At 42.6% G+C, this 21,096-nt stretch overlaps 1 protein-coding gene across 1 annotated transcript; it reads left to right on the plus strand.

Annotated features, from left to right (window-relative positions):
• Positions 1 to 3,418: 3,418 nt before the first annotated feature.
• Positions 3,419 to 20,875, plus strand: LOC307120898 (uncharacterized protein). Its single transcript, XM_079808132.1, has 3 exons — positions 3,419 to 3,469; positions 4,193 to 4,341; positions 19,243 to 20,875. The coding sequence occupies exons 2-3, from the start codon at positions 4,287 to 4,289 to the stop codon at positions 20,442 to 20,444; spliced, it is 1,257 nt and encodes a 418-aa protein (XP_079664258.1). The 5' UTR covers positions 3,419 to 3,469; positions 4,193 to 4,286; the 3' UTR covers positions 20,445 to 20,875.
• Positions 20,876 to 21,096: the final 221 nt, after the last annotated feature.

Consider the following 21,096-nt stretch of genomic DNA (forward strand, 5'->3'; position numbering starts at 1 on the left):
CGCACACGTGTGATCAATGCGGGAAGAGTTTCGCATATGCAAACTCTCTTAAATTACATCTGCTTTCTCATTCTGGAGAGAGAAAGTATAACTGTGAACAGTGCAGTAAAAGATTTGTTCGGTCAGATTGTCTGAAGAACCACCGGAAGATTCATCAAAAGGAGAAGCTTTACATGTGTTTGTGTGGGAAGAGTTTCAGTCAGATGGGAAATTTTAATACGCACCAGGAAAGACACGCCGTTGTAAAGAATCACATGTGCTTTGACAGTGGGAAGAGTTTTATTACAGACGCTGAAGTGAAGCTGCACCAGAGAGTTCACACTGGAGAAAAACCTTACAAGTGTTCACACTGTGACAAGAGATTCAGTCAGTCAGGCATCATGAAAGTGCATGAGAAGACCCACACCGGAGAGAAACCTCACAAGTGTTCACACTGTGACAAGAGATTCAGTCAGGCCGGACACATGAGAATACACGAGCGGATCCACACCGGAGAGAAGCCGCACACGTGTGATCAATGCACGAAGAGTTTCGCATATGCAAACTCTCTAAAGTTACATCTGCTTTCTCATTCTGGAGAGAGAAAGTATAACTGTGAACAGTGCAGTAAAAGATTTGTTCGGTCAGATTGTCTGAAGAACCACCGGAAGATTCATCGAAAGGAGAAGCTTCATGTGTGTTCTTTATGTGGGAAGAGTTTCAGTCAGATGGGGGATTTTAATACGCACCAGGAGAGACACGCCGCTGTAAAGAATCACATGTGCTTTGAATGTGTGAAGACCTTTATCACAGACGCTGAAGTGAAACAGCACCAGAGAGTTCACACTGGAGAGAAACCTTACAAGTGGTCAGCGTCTGTGAATATACACGAGAGGAGCCGCACTAAAGAGAGGCTGTATGACTGTGGGAAGAGTTTTAGTCAATTAGCTTTCCTACTCAGTCATACCGAGACGTATAACATATAAATCTGTCCTAACCAGTGACGCGAAAAAGAACCGAAATCCAAAGTGTGAGATTGAGATCAACACAAGGATAGCGTTAAGAGCACAGGCGATATGGTATTTATATTTTAACTTGTTCTTAGATCATCTAATTCATGGGCATTGGAAGCAAAAAAAATGTGGGTGGGTCCTCTCTCAGAACTATTGTACTGGAGTAGATGCCACTTACATTAAAGGGTTAGTTCACCCAAAAATGAAAATTCTGTCATTAATTACTAACCCTCATGTCGTTCGACACCCGTAAGACCTCCGTTCATTTTCAGACACAAATTAAGATATTTTAGTGTAAATCTGATGCTCTGAAAGGCCTCCATTGGCTCAATGCACTTTACACTCTCAAGACCCTTAAAAGGTACTAAAGACGTCGTTACAAAGTCCATCTCACTACAGTGGTTCTACAATAACTTTATGGAGTGACGAGAATAGTTTTTGTGCACAAAAAACGGCGTCTTTAGTACCTATTAAGGGTCTTGAGAGTGTACCGTGCATACTTTCAGAGCCATCAGATTTCAACTAAAATATCTTCATTTGTGTTCCGAAGATGAACGGAGGTCTTACGGGTGTCTTGAGGGTAAGTAATTAATGACAGAATTTTCATTTTTGGGTGAACTAACCCTTTAAGTACACATATACCGCCTTGTTTGCTAAACGTCTGGAATCAAAATTACAGAAATCACAGTATCATTGAGAGCGGCTATAGTGTAGGGGTGAGACGCATGGCATCAAGTTTTGACGCAAATCGACCCGAGGTTCAAATCTGCTTTTTGCCGAACTCGCTATACTCCCTTTTCCCATCACTTATCAGATCAGAAAGGCATTTATTTTCAATAAAAGTTAAGAAAATATTAGAAAAGTGGAAATAAAGCGTCTAACGTGTTTAATAATAAGTGTTTATCGGTTAGGGGTAAACAGACGTGCTGAATTAGAGACGATAAAAGTGAGTGGGTCCAATATCATTGGTCGTAAAAAGTGGGTGGGTCTGGTCCCGCCCTCATACAATGGTTCCGAGGCCCATGATCTAATTACTTGACCACTTCAGACATATTTACCAAATGCAGATGCAAAAATACTGTAATGATGGGGCAATATTTTATTTTGGCATGTGTAAAGGTGATTATTATTTTGTTATTCCTACAACAGCGTTTACCATTTGCACATGTAAAGTATTGCATTCTAAGGCATCATTAAATACTGAATATTTCTGTCCACATTTGTTTTTGATGAATGCTAATATTTTTAAATGCACCTTTGTCTATTGTTAGATCACGTTAGTTCTTAATTATACATCACTTCATATTAATATTAAATTAAATTGTTATATGTAGAAATTTATATAAGATAAAAAAAAATTGTGTTAGTTCATGTTAACTATAGTGTAATGTGAATATTTACAAAATATGAACGTGTTCACGAGGCGTTATGTGAACACGCATTGGATATTAATATTTTGGGGAAAAAAGTGATAATTTTTTTGTTTGTTGCACAAACACACTTCTATGGAGCCCCGCACATGACATGCCAGAAAAACCCTAACCCTAACGAATTAGTAAATCATGCGCACAATGTAGCCTATTAGTTTTTCCCTGTATGTCCTGTGCGGCGCTCTGGACACTTGCATTGCTTCGTAAAATGGAGTTTAAACCGCTAGAGTCACATGATTACTTTGACAGTGATACAGTGTTGGAAGTCAGTTGTAGTTGTGTTTCCTACAGTGATTTTGCTTGTTAAGACTGAGATTACACTATATTTAATATACAGATGTTGTGCCCTAGATAAGCACCACAGGAACGGGATTGGGACCTGATTTATCCTGCAGAAAAACACTACACACACACACACACACATCTGAGAACACACCAGAGGATTGTCGTTTAGACTGATTTAATGGTGGGATACTATAGTTCATCTTGAGTAATATTAAACTGTAGGCCTATGGTTAAGAGCTGTGTCGAAATTCTTCAACATTTTATTTGCTATGTATACAACAGGAAAGACCCATTATAACGCAAAGAAACAGTAATTCCTTACTGTTGAGGTTTAATAAAATAATATTTATATTTCTGTATATTGCATCATATTTGTATGTTAGTAAGTGATCTGTGCATCATGAGCCGGTGTGGTGGGTTGTGGAAAGTCCAGGGCAAAGTCCAACCCTTGTTTTTTAAGATTCTTGAATCAAAATCAATCTTTACATCTTTAAATTTCTCTATATGACGTTTAAATGCCTAATAAATTATATTTCACCCCAAACATGACTGACGTGGAATTACATTCAATATCACACATTAATTAGAAAGCGTTTGTTCTACAAGCAGCTCGACTCATGAGTTGATTTCTTACACTTGTTATTGTTTCATATTTCTTTAGTAAATAGATAATATTTGGCGATTTTTTGATAACGTCCGTTGTCGCCTCGCAGTGATGACGTCATCGGTGACGCCATCAGTCAGTCAGCTGAGCCTTCTGAGGTGAGTTGAGCAGTTCACGGTGGATACTCTACCTATCGTTTACACAAGAAGCCTTTAAACGGGTGATTGTGTGTTGTTTTCATCGGGTTCCGTGCTATGTGTGCGTGTTTTCGGCGTTTGCTGACGGGAATGAATAGCTGTCAACGATGTGTATTAGTTGAATTCATTAAAACGAGCGATTTTGTGTTTTTTATTTGTGTTTCGATGTTTGTTACCGACTGTCACTTTCTTTTATTGCCATGGTAAAGTCATTCATTGCTGTGTTGATATTAGAACATCTAGGCTACATTTAGATATGGACGTATTATGCTTATCTTTTTACCTCTAGCTTTGCATGAAGCTGAAGAACAGTTGTAAACATAGGTGTTACTTGTTTTATATGTCTGGAATTGCTATAAATACAGCTATTATTTATTGTTCATTCAGTATAATCAGTTTCTACTTCAGTCCCTTAGAAAGTGAGATCTGTGCTGATGGTGCTTGAGCTGCTGAAAGCTTCTATTATATGACAAAAGTTCCAGTTTTCACCTCATTTATTGGGATCATGTCTTCTGTAAACTGCCACTTAAAGTATTTATTTCACTACACTCTATGATACGCGTTTCATTTAGAAACAAAAAAAAAACATTATTTCCCGGTTTCACAGACAAGGCTTTAGGTCTAGTCCCAGAATAAAATGCATTATAAAGATGTTTTACCAGATCTGCTATTCCTACCACACAGGAATTCCCCTTTTGTGAAGCTTCTTCTTCAACATTTCACCCATAAATGCTGAGATATTCCCATCAGACTCTGAGTGAAGAAGAACATTGAGAAGATGAGTGATCCAGAACCCTTCAGAATAAAGCAGGAAGACACTGAAGAACAGAGAGGTTTGTGTTTATTCCTGATCCTTCATTAATGATGCTGAAGAACATTTACGGTTATAAAACGTCAAGCATTTCTTCAGATTTAATGGTTGTAGATAAAAAATAACATTAGTTAAAGGAGCAAATAATATACGGGACACTTTCCATGTAACCGGTATGAAATGAAGCTTCTCAATTTGTTTTCAACAAATAAATGGTCAGTGAAATTGTTAACATCAGTTGGTCCGACTAGATATTATAGGAGCTGTTTTATTTTATATCTATTTCACAACCATATTACTGAAATATTAAACAGTTTTCAACCTACATTAAATGCTTTCAAACAGCGCAATGTATTGAAATCATTTGAATGCGCGCTCCCGTTTACTTTCACTTTCAATTTCGCGATCGTGCGTACTCTGTGAATAGGAGCGGTGGTGCTGAACGTGCATTTTAAAATATACGTCTGACGCTTCTGCTGCGCAACGAATCCTCCACCACTAGTTCACTAACACGTAACTCACACTCGTAACACACACACTCAATGCCACACTCGTAACACACGCTCAATGCGAGCGCTTCACTAACACGTAAGACACGCAATGCCACACTCATAACACGCTCAATGCGATCGCTTCACTAACACGTAACACACACTCATCACACACGCTCAATGCGAGCGCTTCACTAACATGTAACACACTCAATGCCACACTCGTAACACGCTCAATGTGATCGCTTTACTAACACATAACACACTCTCATCACACACGCTCAATGCCAGCGCTTCACTAACGCGCAACACACTCATAACACACGCTCAATGCGAGCGCTTCACTAACACGCAACGCACACTCATCACACACGCTCAATGCCAGCGCTTCACTAACGCGCAACACACTCATAACACACGCTCAATGCGAGCGCTTCACTAATACGTAACACACACTTGTAACACGCTCAATGCGAGCGCTTCACTAATACGTAACACACACTCCTAACACACGCTCAATGCGAGCACTTCACTAACACGCAACACACACTCGTAACACACGCTCAATGCCAGCGCTTCACTAACACGCAACACACACTCGTAACACACGCTCAATGCGAGCGCTTCACTAACACGCAACACACACTCGTAACATACGCTCAATGCGAGCGCTTCACTAACACGCAACACACACTTGTAACACGCTCAATGCCAGCGCTTCACTAACACGCAACACACACTTGTAACACACACTCAATGCGAGCGCTTCACTAACACGCAACACATACTCGTAACACACGCTCAATGCAAGCGCTTCACTAACACGCAACACACACTTGTAACACATGCTCAATGCCAATGCTTCACTAACACGCAACACACACTCGTAACACACGCTCAATGCCAGCGCTTCACTAACACGCAACACACACTCGTAACACACGCTCAATGCGAGCGCTTCACTAACACGTAACACACACTCGTAACACATGCTCAATGCGAGTGCTTCACTAACACGCAACACACAATCGTAACACACACTCAAGGCCAGCGCTTCACTAACACGCAACACACACTTGTAACACAAGCTCAATGCAAGCTCTTCACTAACACGTAACACACACTTGTAACACACGCTCAATGCGAGCGCTTCACTAACACGTAACACACACCCTAACCCTAACACGCAACACTCACTTGTAACACACGCTCAATGCAAGCTCTTCACTAACACGTAACACACACTTGTAACACACGCTCAATGCGAGCGCTTCACTAACACGTAACACACACCCTAACCCTAACACGCAACACTCACTTGTAACACACGCTCAATGCGAGCGCTTCACTAACACGCAACACACACTCGTAACACACGCTCAATGCAAGCTCTTCACTAACACGTAACACACACTTGTAACACACGCTCAATGCGAGCGCTTCACTAACACGCAACACACTCGTAACACACGCTCAATGCCAGCGCTTCACTAACACGCAACACACACTTGTAACACATGCTCAATGCGAGCGCTTCACTAACACGCAACACACACTCGTAACACGCGCTCAATGCCAGCGCTTCACTAACACGCAACACACACTTGTAACACGCGCTCAATGCCAGCGCTTCACTAACACGCAACACAGACTTGTAACACACGCTCAATTCCAACGCTTCACTAACACGCAACACACACTTGTAACACATGCTCAATGCCAGCGCTTCACTAACACGCAACACACACTCGTAACACACGCTCAGTGCGAGCGCTTCACTAACACGTAACACACACTCGTAACACGCTCAATGCGAGCTCTTCACTAACACGCAACACACACTCGTAACACATGCTCAATGCGAGCGCTTCACTAACACGTAACACACACTCGTAACACACGCTCAATGCGAGCACTTCACTAACACGCAACACACACTCGTAACACACGCTCAATGCCAGCGCTTCACTAACACGCAACACACACTCGTAACACACGTTCAATGCCAGCGCTTCACTAACACGCAACACACACTCGTAACACACGCTCAATGCCAGCGCTTCACTAACACGTAACACACACTCGTAACTAGGGTTGGGAATCGTGAGAAATTTTCCGGTTCCGGTTCCGGTTTCGGTTCCGCCTAACGATTCCGGTTCCGATTCCGGTTCCATTAAAATTATTACACAAATAGTGGTAAAGGACAAAGGCACAATACGCAACTCAAACAATCCATTTTGTGTTTATTACTTGCTCTAAAATTAATTTACAGGTTGGCAATGTCAAAAAAGTCCTGTACTGTACAAATATTACAGTATTAATTAAGCCATTCTTGCAACACATTTTTTTTCAAATGAACACCTCTGAAATTGTCTTATTACATTTTATCTCTCTGTCTCTGAATAAAACCAAGTTATAAATTATATTTATTAGTTATATTTATTAATTAGTTGTATATTAATTTAATAGTAATTCAGTTATTCAGTGAACTTGTAAATAATAAATTGCAATTCAGCATTACAAAGGTAATTGTGCCTAAACGCTTACCTAAACCATGGTGACTCAACGGTTGACATACATATACATATACATACATATATATATATATATGCCTTACACTATAAATCTGGTATAAGCCCTGAGGCACTTTGTGCTGTAGCAAATGTTTTGTCAAATTGCTAGTGCAGCCTCCTTTGCATGTTATTAACTTTTCACATTTTGCTTCATTATCATTCATTCTTTGGAAATGAATCCATACTTGTGACTTTCTCTTCGCCATGCTGGTGGTCAACAAGAAAATATCTGACGCAAAACCGTAAATGTGTAGCACGAGGGCTTTCAGTGCTGAACTGCGTTGCACTTCTGGAAGCGGCAGGCAACGTCATTAATATTCATGATGAGGTGAGCCAGGGTTGCCAGGTTTTCACAACAAAACCCGCACAATTGCACAATCGCTTCAACCCGCGGACATGAAACACAGCCCGCGGCAACAGTGGAAAGCGGGAAAACCACGGACTTGGCAACACTGGCTGTCACTCGCTATGAAAGGATACGCTTCCAGCGCTTCGCACACACATTGCACCAGAACCGTTTTCGGAACCGAAACTTCGGAATTTCGCGCGGTTCTGGTATTTTTCAAAAATCAGTTTCGGTTCTGAATAAGAACCGGTTCTCGGTTCCCAACCCTACTCGTAACACACGCTCAATGCGAGCGCTTCACTAACACGCAACACACACTCGTAACACACGCTCAATGCGAGCGCTTCATTAACACGCAACACACACTCATAACACACGCTCAATGCCAGCGCTTCACTAACACGTAACACACACTCGTAACACACGCTCAATGCGAGCGCTTCACTAACACGCAACACACACTCGTAACACACACTCAATGCGAGCGCTTCACTAACACGCAACATACACACGTAACACACGCTCAATGCCAGCGCTTCAATAACACGTAACACACACTCGTAACACACGCTAAATGCCAGCGCTTCACTAACACGCGACACACACTCGTAACACACGCTCAATGCCAGCGCTTCACTAACACGTAACACACGCTCAATGCGAGCGCTTCTCTAACACGCAACACACACTCGTAACACACGCTCAAAGCCAACGCTTCACTAACACGCAACACACACTCGTAACACACGCTCAATGCCAGGGCTTCACTAACACGCAACACACACTTGTAACACACGCTCAATGCGAGCGCTTCTCTAACACGCAACACACACTCGTAACACGCTCAATGCGAGCGCTTCACTAACACGCAACACACACTTGTAACACATGCTCAATGCCAGCGCTTCACTAACACGCAACACACACTCGTAGCACACGCTCAATGCGAGCGATTCACTAACACGTAACACACACTCGTAACACACGCTCAATGCTAGCGCTTCACTAACACGCAACACACACTCGTAACACGCTCAATGCCAGCGCTTCACTAACACGCAACACACACTCGTAACACACGCTCAATGCTAGCGCTTCACTAACACGCAACACACACTCGTAACACACGCTCAATGCGAGCGCTTCACTAACACGCAACACACACTTGTAACACATGCTCAATGCCAACGCTTCACTAACATGCAACACACACTCGTAACACACGCTCAATGCCAACACTTCACTAACACGCAGCACACACTCGTAACACACGCTCAATGCCAGCGCTTAACTAACACGCAACACACACACGTAACACGCTCAATGCCAGCGCTTCACTAACACGCACAACACACTTGTAACACACGCTCAATGCTAGCGCTTCACTAACACGCAACACACACTTGTAACACATGCTCAATGCCAACGCTTCACTAACACGCAACACACACTCGTAACACGATCAATGCCAGCACTTCAGTAACACGCAACACACGCAACACACACTCGTAACACACACTCAATGCCAGCGCTTCACTAACACGCAACACACACTCATAACACACGCTCAATGCCAGCGCTTCCCTAACACGCAACACACACTCATAACACACGCTCAATGCGAGCGCTTCACTAACACGTAACACACACTCGTAACACACGCTCAATGCGAGCGCTTCACTAACACGCAACACACACTCGTAACACACGCTCAATGCCAACGCTTCACTAACACGCAACACACACTCTTAACACACGCTCAATGCCAGCGCTTCACTAACACGCAACACACACTTGTAACACACGCTCAATGCCAGCGCTTCACTAACACGCAACACACACTTGTAACACATGCTCAATGCCAGCGCTTCACTAACACGCAACACACACTCTTAACACACGCTCAATGCCAGCGCTTCACTAACACGCAACACACACTTGTAACACACGCTCAATGCCAGCGCTTCACTAACACGCAACACACACTTGTAACACATGCTCAATGCCAGCGCTTCACTAACACGCAACACACACTTGTAACACATGCTCAATGCCAACGCTTCACTAACACGCAACACACACTCTTAACACACGCTCAATGCCAGCGCTTCACTAACACGCAACACACACTCATAACACACGCTCAATGCCAGCGCTTCCCTAACACGCAACACACACTCATAACACACACTCAATGCGAGCGCTTCACTAACACGTAACACACACTCGTAACACACGCTCAATGCCAGCGCTTCACTAACACGCAACACACACTCATAACACACGCTCAATGCCAGCGCTTCCCTAACACGCAACACACACTCATAACACACACTCAATGCGAGCGCTTCACTAACACGTAACACACACTCGTAACACACGCTCAATGCGAGCGCTTCACTAACACGCAACACACACTCGTAACACACGCTCAATGCCAACGCTTCACTAACACGCAACACACACTCTTAACACACGCTCAATGCCAGCGCTTCACTAACACGCAACACACACTTGTAACACACGCTCAATGCCAGCGCTTCACTAACACGCAACACACACTTGTAACACATGCTCAATGCCAGCGCTTCACTAACACGCAACACACACTTGTAGCACATGCTCAATGCCAACGCTTCACTAACACGCAACACACACTCTTAACACACGCTCAATGCCAGCGCTTCACTAACACGCAACACACACTTGTAACACACGCTCAATGCCAGCGCTTCACTAACACGCAACACACACTTGTAACACATGCTCAATGCCAGCTGTAGCATTCCCGGCTGAACAGATGCAATTACTCTCAGGAACTGATGTTTGTAAAGGGTTTAATTTCCAGAAAAAACACCGTAAGAGCTGAATAAAACAAACAAACAAACAAACACACATTAGACATCTGCGCAAATGTATACAAATGTCCATAAACCTATACACTAATAAATACACATTTGCAATCTAGATGGCCTACACCATAAATAGTGTGACAATAAGCATATTTTTAATATACAGGCTATGTAATAACTTTGCATTACTGTTCTGAAGTAAGCCTGACTAAATTATTGTAACATTGACAGTAGCAATCTTTAATGCACAATTGACAAACTTCTTTTAAAGTGCCTGAATGACCTTTATGAATTGCTTTAGTTACAACAATCTCCCTTTAGAGTGCAATATGAACTAAATGAAACACATGAGCTAACAATGAATACATTTTGGCTGACAATCTCAATTTAGAGAAAAACATAAAATATATATAAAATGACCAAAAGGAGACTTGAATTACTGTAAACAATCATCCTGGAGTGCAAACCAAGAGAAACCATCCACTAACTGTTACAGATAGAAAATATAAATACTTCAAAGTCTCTCAAAGTTTACCACACAGAATCAAATTAAAACAGTACCTTGTGCCCTTCATCAGCCAGGAGCTAAGTGGTAGAAAGAAACCTTTTAAACATATAAACGGTGAGTGCCCAAAATTAACCTTTCTTCTCTGGTAGCGCTAATCAGAATGACGATTCATGTAGAAAGTGCGCCAACATACACACAACGCGCCGCTGCACTTCCTTAACCACACTTCAAAATAAAGGTATGAGAGGTAAGAAATAAACACTCTTGAAAAACAAGAAATACTTAATGTGGACATTGTACTCCATCTCACGCATCATTTGACAACCAAAACATGAAAATAAAAAGTTATTTTATAACATATGGCTAAAGTTTAATATTAAAGTCCTTTCTAGTAAAAGCCTTCCTCAAGTATTCAATGCAACACTGCCCTCTATGGGAGGAGGTAAAGGTGACAGCCCACTTAAGTGATTGGGGGTTTAATGGTCATTTACACTCCCACCAAATCATGAGTGATTTGAATGGCGTTAAGATATATAAATCACAAATGATTTTAAAACAAAAATGTGTCCATACTATGGTGAATGAATACTAGGACTTAAGTAATAAGATGGAAAGGATACACTTGGATGCTCCCGGAAGCAGCTAGACAGTCTCTAGCAACAGGATCAGCTTCTGGACTGGACGTTCAATGACAGACATCTTCTTGAGGCGACGACCATCCTTTTCCAGGTTCCGGTCACCAAGGCATACCTTGACCCTTCTCACAAGCCCATCCTTATCGGTAGTAGTCTCTGTAACTCTGGCCAGCCGCCACTCATTTCTGGGCAGATCATCAACCTTTTCCATGACAATATCTCCTACTCGCAGGTTTCTCTTTGCTGTGTGCCAGCGCTGCCTGGTGGCAATGTTGGATAGGTACTCCTTACGCCAACGACTCCAAAACTGCTCTGCGAGGTACTGAACATGACGCCACCTTTTCCTTGCATAGATGTCTTCTCGGATAAATCTGCCTGGTGGTGGTAATGCAGGAACAGATTTCATAGTGAGCAGGTTATTAGGGGTGAGAGGTGCAAGGCTGTTAGGGTCGTTTAGGTTGTCAACTGAGAGTGGTCTACTGTTTACGATCGCCATAGCTTCGTAAAAGAATGTCCGCAGTGAGGCATCGTCCAGTCGGTCAGAAGAGAGTGAGAGAGTTGAGCGAAGAACATTTCTCACTGTTCTGATTTGCCTCTCCCATACCCCACCTGCATGACTTGAATGGGGCGCATTTAGAACAAAGTCGCACTGCTTCTCAGCTAAGAACACTGTCAGACGATCAGCATCAACCTCCTTGAGAGCATTTTTTAGCTCATTCTTGGCTCCTACAAAGTTGGTCCCCTGGTCACATTTAATTTGGCGCACTGCTCCCCGTAATGCAACAAAACAGCGCAAGCCATTGATGAAGGCATCAGTAGACATGTCATTTAGCATTTCTATATGAATAGCTCTGGAGCTGAAGCAGGTGAAGAGGAGGCCATACCTTTTATGTTCCTTCCGACCCAGTTTAGTGACAAAGGGACCAAAGCAGTCCATACCACAGTATGAGAATGGTGGAGATGGATTTGTTCGCTCCAAAGGGAGGTCGGCCATTCTTTGTTCTTCCGTAGGTCTCCTGAGCTTCCGACATGTCACACAGTGATGCACATGGGATGTTACTGCTCTGCTCATTCCTGGAATCCAGTAGCCTTGCGATCTGATCTCATTAATTGTTAGACCCCTTCCTTGGTGCTTGACATTCTCATGACATTGAGAGATGATCATCTTTGTTATGTGGTGATCTTTAGGAATGATCACTGGGTGTTTGACTGAGCTGGGTAGGGGTGCATCACAAAGCCTTCCTCCCACCTTGAGTACTCCTTCGTGATCTAGGAAGGCATCAAGATGATGCAGCTTGCTGCTAGCTGACAGCTGGGTTCCCTTGCTCAATACCTTGATATCCTCTGGATAGGTGATCCTTTGTAAATCCTTAATAATTATGCGTCTAGCATATTCTCGTTCAGCTACCATACTGTGACTGCTGGACTTATCCCCTTTAGCTCTGCGAACGAGGCGAGCCACACCTTGAACAGCTCTAGACCATGAAGATAGCTTTGACAAGCGGTCTGAGAGGCTGACTTCTGTTGTTTCTGCACTCAGTGTCTGAGCCTGTCTCACTTCCGGATCTCCAATCGTTAGTGATGTGTCAATATCTGCAACAGGAGGTATATCCCTTTTCCATAAAAATGTTGGCCCTGTCAACCAATTGGATGTAAGAATCCCACCAGCGTTTAAACCTCTTGACGCATGGTCAGCAGGGTTTTCATTGGTAGGAACATATCTCCACTGTTGAGAAGTAGTGCTGAGATGTATCTTCTGCACTCTGTTCGCCACGAACGTGTGAAAGCGGCGTGCTTCGTTGTTAATGTATCCCAGAACCACTTGGGAGTCGGTCCAGAAGTGCTCTTCTATGTCTGCATATTCCAACTCTTGTTTAAGCATATTGCTCATGGCAACTGAGATGACAGCAGCTGTCAGTTCGAGCCTGGGAATAGTCTGGACCTTAATGGGAGCAACTCTGGATTTACCTATGACCAGGGCACAATGGATGTTTCCTTCTTCGTTTGTGAGTCTCAGATAGGAACACTGGCCATATCCGCTGTTGCTGGCATCAGAGAAGTGATGAAGTTCTCTTTTGATGACCTTTCCAAAGTTTGCAGGCACATAGCAGCGGGGTATATTGATCCTTTCCAAGTTCAGAAGATCAGCTTTCCAATGCTCCCACCTTGGCTGCAATTCCTTAGGAAGGGGGTCATCCCAGCCGGTTCCATTTCTGCACATTTCCTGAAGCACTAATTTTCCACTGAGCAGGAAAGGAGCAATAAAGCCCAGTGGATCATACAGTGATGCAACTGTGGATAGTATGCCACGACGTGTTGCTGGCTGGTCTTTGAGGTCAACAGAGAATCTAAATCTGTCAGAATCAATGTGCCAGTGGATCCCTAGAGCTCTTTCTAAAGGCGTGTCATCGAAGTTGAGATCAAGCGCCTTTACTTCATTGGCTCGTTCAGAAATTGGAATGCTATCCAGGACAACTCTGTCATTAGAAATAAATTTGTGTAGTCTTAGACCACCTGAGGCACACACTTGTCGAACTTCTCTTGCTACCTGGACAGCTTCTTCTGTGCTGGTTACACTGGTGACACCATCATCCACATAAAAGTCTGATGTGATGAATTTTGAGCCAAGAGGATACGTACTCTCATTCTCCTTAGCGAGATGTTTTAAACCATAGTTGGCGCATCCAGGTGATGAGGTTGCACCGAAAAGATGGACCTTCATGCGGTATTCTTGTGGGTGTAAAGTTAAATCTCCGCCTTTCCACCAAAGAAAACGAAGGTAGTTTCGATCTGCTTCTTCCACATGAAATTGGTGAAACATCTTTTCAACATCGCACATAAGGGCCACGGGATGTTGTCTGAATCTTAAGAGAACACCAGTCAGCTTATTCATTAAATCTGGGCCTTGGAGCAAGTGATCATTGAGGCTGGTTCCTTGGTACTTGGCGGAGCAGTCGAAGACAACACGTAGCTTGTCTGGCTTCTTAGGATGGTACACCCCATGATGAGGGATGTACCACTTCTCTCCATCCCTCCCTTCATCATGCACTTCTTCCGCCTCACCTCTCTCAATGACATCTTCCATAAAACTCACATAGTGTTCCTTGTACCTTTCATCTTTCAACAGTTTCCTTTTAAGATGATTGAGCCTTACGATGGCAAGTTGCTTATTGTTAAGCAAGTGAGGTCTCACTTTGAATGGGAGTGGCATCACGTAATGCCCATGATCATTCTTCCTTATGCCTTGCTGCAGTTTGTTCAAGAAAAGGATGTCATCCTGTGACACAGTTTTATCATCTTCACCTGCGTCTTTGAAGTCAGACTCCAAAACCTTAATAACATCTGATGGAGTCACTGGGGGGAGCTCTTTAATGCTGACTCTATGACAGATGGTGTCAAAGCTTTGTGATTCATAGTGTGAAGACAAGCGACCAACAATGCTCCATCCTAGGTCTGTATGGACTGCATATGGTTCATCTTCTCCTCCTAGAATCACCTTTTTTGGTGCCAAAGCCTTTGGACAGCTGTAGCCTATCAGGAGACCAACCTCACAATCCTGCAGAGGTGGAATTTTGTCCACTATTGTAGAGAGATGCTTCCAGTGTCGTGCTGTGTCACAGGTAGGGATATGAGTACGGTTTACTGGAATGGAGTCCTTAGTGTAGGCAGGGGGCAGGTTGAGGACAACGGGGGAGCTGTAGCCTCTTACTTTGAGACCTGACACTCTTTCACTCGGCATAACATCCTTTGCAGTCATGGTTGTCAACTTCAGTCTCACAGGACAGGAGTCAGCTTGTAGCTTGTTGCTCAGCTCTCGGTCGACAAACACAGTATCGCTCTGGGTGTCAAGCAGAGCATAAACAAGTTTTTCAAAGCCTGGATTCCTCTCAGTTGATACCCACACTGGTACGATCATTGAAGTATTGGTGGATGGCTCATCATTCTCTACTTTGAGAGACATAGTAGTAGTTGTCTCTGTGTTAACTTGGTTTGAGACTGGTGCTGAGTTGACTTTCCTTGTGTAGTTTTCATCATGTAGACACGTTGGATGTCTACCTCTACATGTGTCACAGGATAGACGGTGACGGCAGTCTTTTGCGCTGTGGCCTGCTTTCATGCAACCATAGCAGAGTTTGTTCTCTTTTACATACTTCCGTTTCTCTTCTAATGATTTTGCCACAAATTTAGGACAGTTGTGAATCTTATGCTTGCTGTCTTTGCAGAAGAGACACAGTTTATAATTTCCTTTAGTGGGGCTTTGTTCGCTTTCATCATTTTGTTTATTTTCCGTAGCTGTTTGAATGTGAAAGACGTTAGCCCTGTTCCTTTTACTGTCCTTAGGGTTCCGTTTTTCCGAAGTGGGGTCAGAAGCACGGAGAGCACTAAAGGAGGTGACGGGATTGCAAGAAATTTCTGCTTCCATTGACATGAAGGTCACAAAATCTATAAACTTTGGAAAGTCGTGGGTCTCAATCAGTGTCTGTGTGACCTGACGGTTCCACCGTGCTGCTGCCCAATCTGGTAATTTGTGTACAAGTTTCTGGTTTTCATCGCAATCATTTAGAATTTCAAGCCCCTTGACATGAGGCATTGCTTGATGACATGCATTCAAGAAGTCTGAGAATTCTCTGAAACCTTCAGCATCTTTAGGTTGAATCTTAGGCCATTTGGCTAGTTTTTCTCTAAATGCCTTCTGTATGACAAATGGCTGTCCATACCGTTGGTTCAGCTTGTTCCATGCATCATTATAGGCCTCATCATCATTCCTGTAGAAGATGCCATCAAGAGAATTACGAGCTGGCCCACTAACGTACCTTCTTAAATAGTGTAGCTTGTCAGCAGAAGAAATGGCCTTTCCATCAATGAGCGACACAAATGCAGCCTTCCACTCAATGAATTGGATAGGATCACCATTGAACACAGATGGTTCTGTTGTAGGTAGCCTGTTCAGGGCTATGCTATCTTGGACAGCTTGAGCGAGATAAGATATATCAGATCTTGGAAGTGAGGATGTTGCTATGATGTTGGTAGGACTTGTTGGCGTGATGTTGGTAGGACGTTGGATTGGAAATGGAATCACATGCTGCTGCACTGTTATGCTTACATCCTGCTGTTCCCCTGTATTAGAGACTGAAGAATGAGTGCTGACTTCCTGTGCCATTTCTTGATCATAAGCCTGCACTCTGGCTCTAGCTGCTTTTAGATCCTTCTCTGCCTTTAGTTTTTCCAGTTCACACTTCCGAGCTTCAATCTCTTGTATCATTGAGTATTCTGCTTCTTTGGCTGCTAATTCAGCTGCTGCATCTGCCCGCTTGGCTGCAATGGACATAACTGAAGACCTTGATGATGTGGGGCGCGAGACTGTGGATCCGTAGACAGAGCGAGCATAATCGTAATGGAGTAACTCACGAAGGCTGTGCTTTACATTTTCTCTGTCAAAGTCCTCAAGGCATGCCATTCTGTCAAAAATTATCTTTGAAATATCTTTTGTCACAGCTTCACAAGTATCAATTCTGCGTCTAGTGTCACTGGATGGAGCGATGTAATCTCTAATTTCCAGGTAGACGTGCATGACCTCATCCCTTCCCTTCTCAAGTGTATTAATAAGAACTACCAGTTGGCTTTCACTAATGTCTGTTTTTAGCTCTTCCCTTGTCTTGCGAGCCAGGTCCTTCCATTGTTCGTACAGCTGAATCAATCTTTTCTCCCTTTTCAGTGCCTCCTCCTGTTTATATGCACGCATCTTCTCCGTGAGGTTCCGTTGACGACCAGAACGGTGAAGCTCCTCCTCTTCCATTCCATTATGAGGGGCCTCTACCTGCTGGTCTGGGTCTTTATTTTCAGATGCATCCATTTTCTTAACAGGAGTGCCACAGACTAAATCATCGCATCAAGTTCTTTGATTACCATTAGACAGCTTTCAGATGTGTAGTAGGATGGATGAGGTGAAGCTGTTGTTCTTCTGGGTGAAGCTCTTACTGTAGCATTCCCGGCTGAACAGATGCAATTACTCTCAGGAACTGATGTTTGTAAAGGGTTTAATTTCCAGAAAAAACACCGTAAGAGCTGAATAAAACAAACAAACAAACAAACACACATTAGACATCTGCGCAAATGTATACAAATGTCCATAAACCTATACACTAATAAATACACTTTTGCAATCTAGATGGCCTACACCATAAATAGTGTGACAATAAGCATATTTTTAATATACAGGCTATGTAATAACTTTGCATTACTGTTCTGAAGTAAGCCTGACTAAATTATTGTAACATTGACAGTAGCAATCTTTAATGCACAATTGACAAACTTCTTTTAAAGTGCCTGAATGACCTTTATGAATTGCTTTAGTTACAACAATCTCCCTTTAGAGTGCAATATGAACTAAATGAAACACATGAGCTAACAATGAATACATTTTGGCTGACAATCTCAATTTAGAGAAAAACATAAAATATATATAAAATGACCAAAAGGAGACTTGAATTACTGTAAACAATCATCCTGGAGTGCAAACCAAGAGAAACCATCCACTAACTGTTACAGATAGAAAATATAAATACTTCAAAGTCTCTCAAAGTTTACCACACAGAATCAAATTAAAACAGTACCTTGTGCCCTTCATCAGCCAGGAGCTAAGTGGTAGAAAGAAACCTTTTAAACATATAAACGGTGAGTGCCCAAAATTAACCTTTCTTCTCTGGTAGCGCTAATCAGAATGACGATTCATGTAGAAAGTGCGCCAACATACACACAACGCGCCGCTGCACTTCCTTAACCACACTTCAAAATAAAGGTATGAGAGGTAAGAAATAAACACTCTTGAAAAACAAGAAATACTTAATGTGGACATTGTACTCCATCTCACGCATCATTTGACAACCAAAACATGAAAATAAAAAGTTATTTTATAACATATGGCTAAAGTTTAATATTAAAGTCCTTTCTAGTAAAAGCCTTCCTCAAGTATTCAATGCAACACTGCCCTCTATGGGAGGAGGTAAAGGTGACAGCCCACTTAAGTGATTGGGGGTTTAATGGTCATTTACACCAGCGCTTCACTAACACGCAACACAAACTTGTAACAAATGCTCAATGCCAACGCTTCACTAACACGCAACACACACTCATTGTCATCCACTTACATAATAAGTGCTACACACTACTATGCACGACTCGAACAGCTCGTGTTGGGTGAGCTGATGGAATTGAAATGACTTTTATCCTCCTGAATTAAATTGTTTTTATTTTTATAAAAAGCAAAACGACATTGGAGGCGTAATGTAAACGTAGCGGTGGCATATTCTTTCCTAACTTCACCCTCACACTCCGTCATGACAATATGACGCAAGACGGCTTTTCACCTCGAAGAGAATTCTCGTCACAGTTTAGTCTTGCGAGATCTCGTCACACCCCTAGCAGTTTTCTATCTTTCTATCATATCAGGATGATTCACTTTATATTTCTCTTTTTTATGATTGACTGAAAATCAAACTTGTTTTACTTTCATTTTAGACGTGAAGGAAGAAAACGAGGAGAGTGAAAAATTTACTCAAGCGGAGGAGAAACATCATGATGTGAAACCCGTAAAAACATCTGTGCTGAAAAGAAGTGGCAAACCATCTTTAACCTGCTATCAGTGCGGAAAGAGTTTCTCATACAAACAAAATCTGAAGCATCACATGAGAGTTCACAGCGGAGAGAAACCGTTCACATGTGATCAGTGCGGGAACAGCTTCACACAAAAAAGAATCCTTAAGGAACACATGAAGATCCACACCGGAGAGAGGCCGTACACGTGTGATCAGTGCGGGAAGAGCTTCAGACAAGCAAACGCTCTTAAACTACACCTGCGCTCTCATTCTGGAGAAAAACCCTTTACTTGTGATCAGTGCGGGAACATGTTTTCAAGGGTTGAAACCCTGAAGAACCACCTGAAAGTTCATCGAAAGGAGAAGCCTCACGTGTGTTTTCTGTGTGGAAAGAGTTTTAGTCAGATGGGTGCATTAAAAATACACCAGAAAAGACACAGCGGCGTAAAGAATTACATGTGCTTCGATTGTGGAAAGTCTTTTATTAGAGATGCTGAACTGAAACAACACCAGAAAACTCACACTGGAGAGAAACCTTACAAGTGTTCACACTGTGACAAGAGATTCAGTCAGGCCGGACACATGAGGATACACGAGCTGATCCACACTGGAGAGAAGCCGCACACGTGTGATCAATGCGGGAAGAGTTTCGCACATGCAAACACTCTTAAATTACATCTGCTTTGTCATGCCGGAGAAAAACGGTATACCTGTGATCAGTGCAGTAAAAGATTTGTCTTGGCGGTTTCCCTGAAGGTCCATCTGAAAGTTCACACAAAGGAGAAGCCGTACACGTGTTCTTCATGTGGAAAGAGTTTCAGTCAGTCGGGTAGTTTAAAACGACACCAGAAAATACACGATGGTGTGAAGGATCACATGTGCTTTGATTGTGGGAAGACCTTTATTACAGAGGCTGAAGTGAAGCTTCACCAGAGAGTTCACACCGGAGAGAAACCTTACAAGTGTTCACATTGTGACAAGAGATTCACATGGTCATCATGTCTGAGAATACACGAGCGGGTCCACACTGGAGAGAAGCCGTATCACTGCCATTCATGTGGGAAGAGTTTCAGTAAATTAGCTTCTCTACGCAGCCATACAAATAGAACGTGTCCAATGCAATAAAAGCTTCCTTCCATATAAATCTTTCGGATTTATAGTGTCTGGACAAAGAACCATCACCAAAAGTTGTGAGATTCAGATCAACGGCTAAAACACTTTTGAGTGAGACATGTATCTGATATATACTGTATATAAATAAATAATTATAAGTTGTTCTTCATCCTTGTGCTTAGATCATCTAGTAGTTCTTTGGCCACTTAAGACCTGTTTACCAAATGCAGATGCAAGATACTTTCATGATGTAATGTTTTATGGTCATGCTCATGTAACTTCACATTGCATTTTAAATGAGGCATCATGAATTAATGAGTATCTTTGCACTGGTTTTTGGTTAATAATAAAGGGTTACTTCAGCGATTAGCATGAAGCTTTGTATTGTTGGGTATTTTCCAAACTTCATATACATAATTAATAAAAACTAGGTCTGATGTATGAAAACCACTAAGACTCTGAGAATAGTGTATGAAAAGTACCTTAGAGAAAACTCCCATGAGAAAAGTCAATAGATTGATTGTACTAGAGAAAACTCCCATGGGAAAGGTCAGTAGGTTGAATGTAAATGCCTCTCTCCCATGAGATAAGGTAGTAGGTTGAATGTACCCCCCCCCCCCCCAAATATCATCATTTTGCGTCATCGGAGGCTTTAAGTTTGGAT

This window comes from Gobio gobio (assembly GCF_949357685.1).
Source record: "Gobio gobio genome assembly, chromosome: 24".
NCBI lineage: Eukaryota > Metazoa > Chordata > Actinopteri > Cypriniformes > Gobionidae > Gobio > Gobio gobio.

Coding starts and splice junctions, on each gene's coding strand:
- LOC307120898 (XM_079808132.1), top strand. CDS start 4,287: ATGAGTGATCCAGAACCCTTCAGAATAAAGCAGGAAGACACTGAAGAA. Junction 4,342..19,242: donor AGACACTGAAGAACAGAGAG/GTTTGTGTTTAT, acceptor CTTTCATTTTAG/ACGTGAAGGAAGAAAACGAG.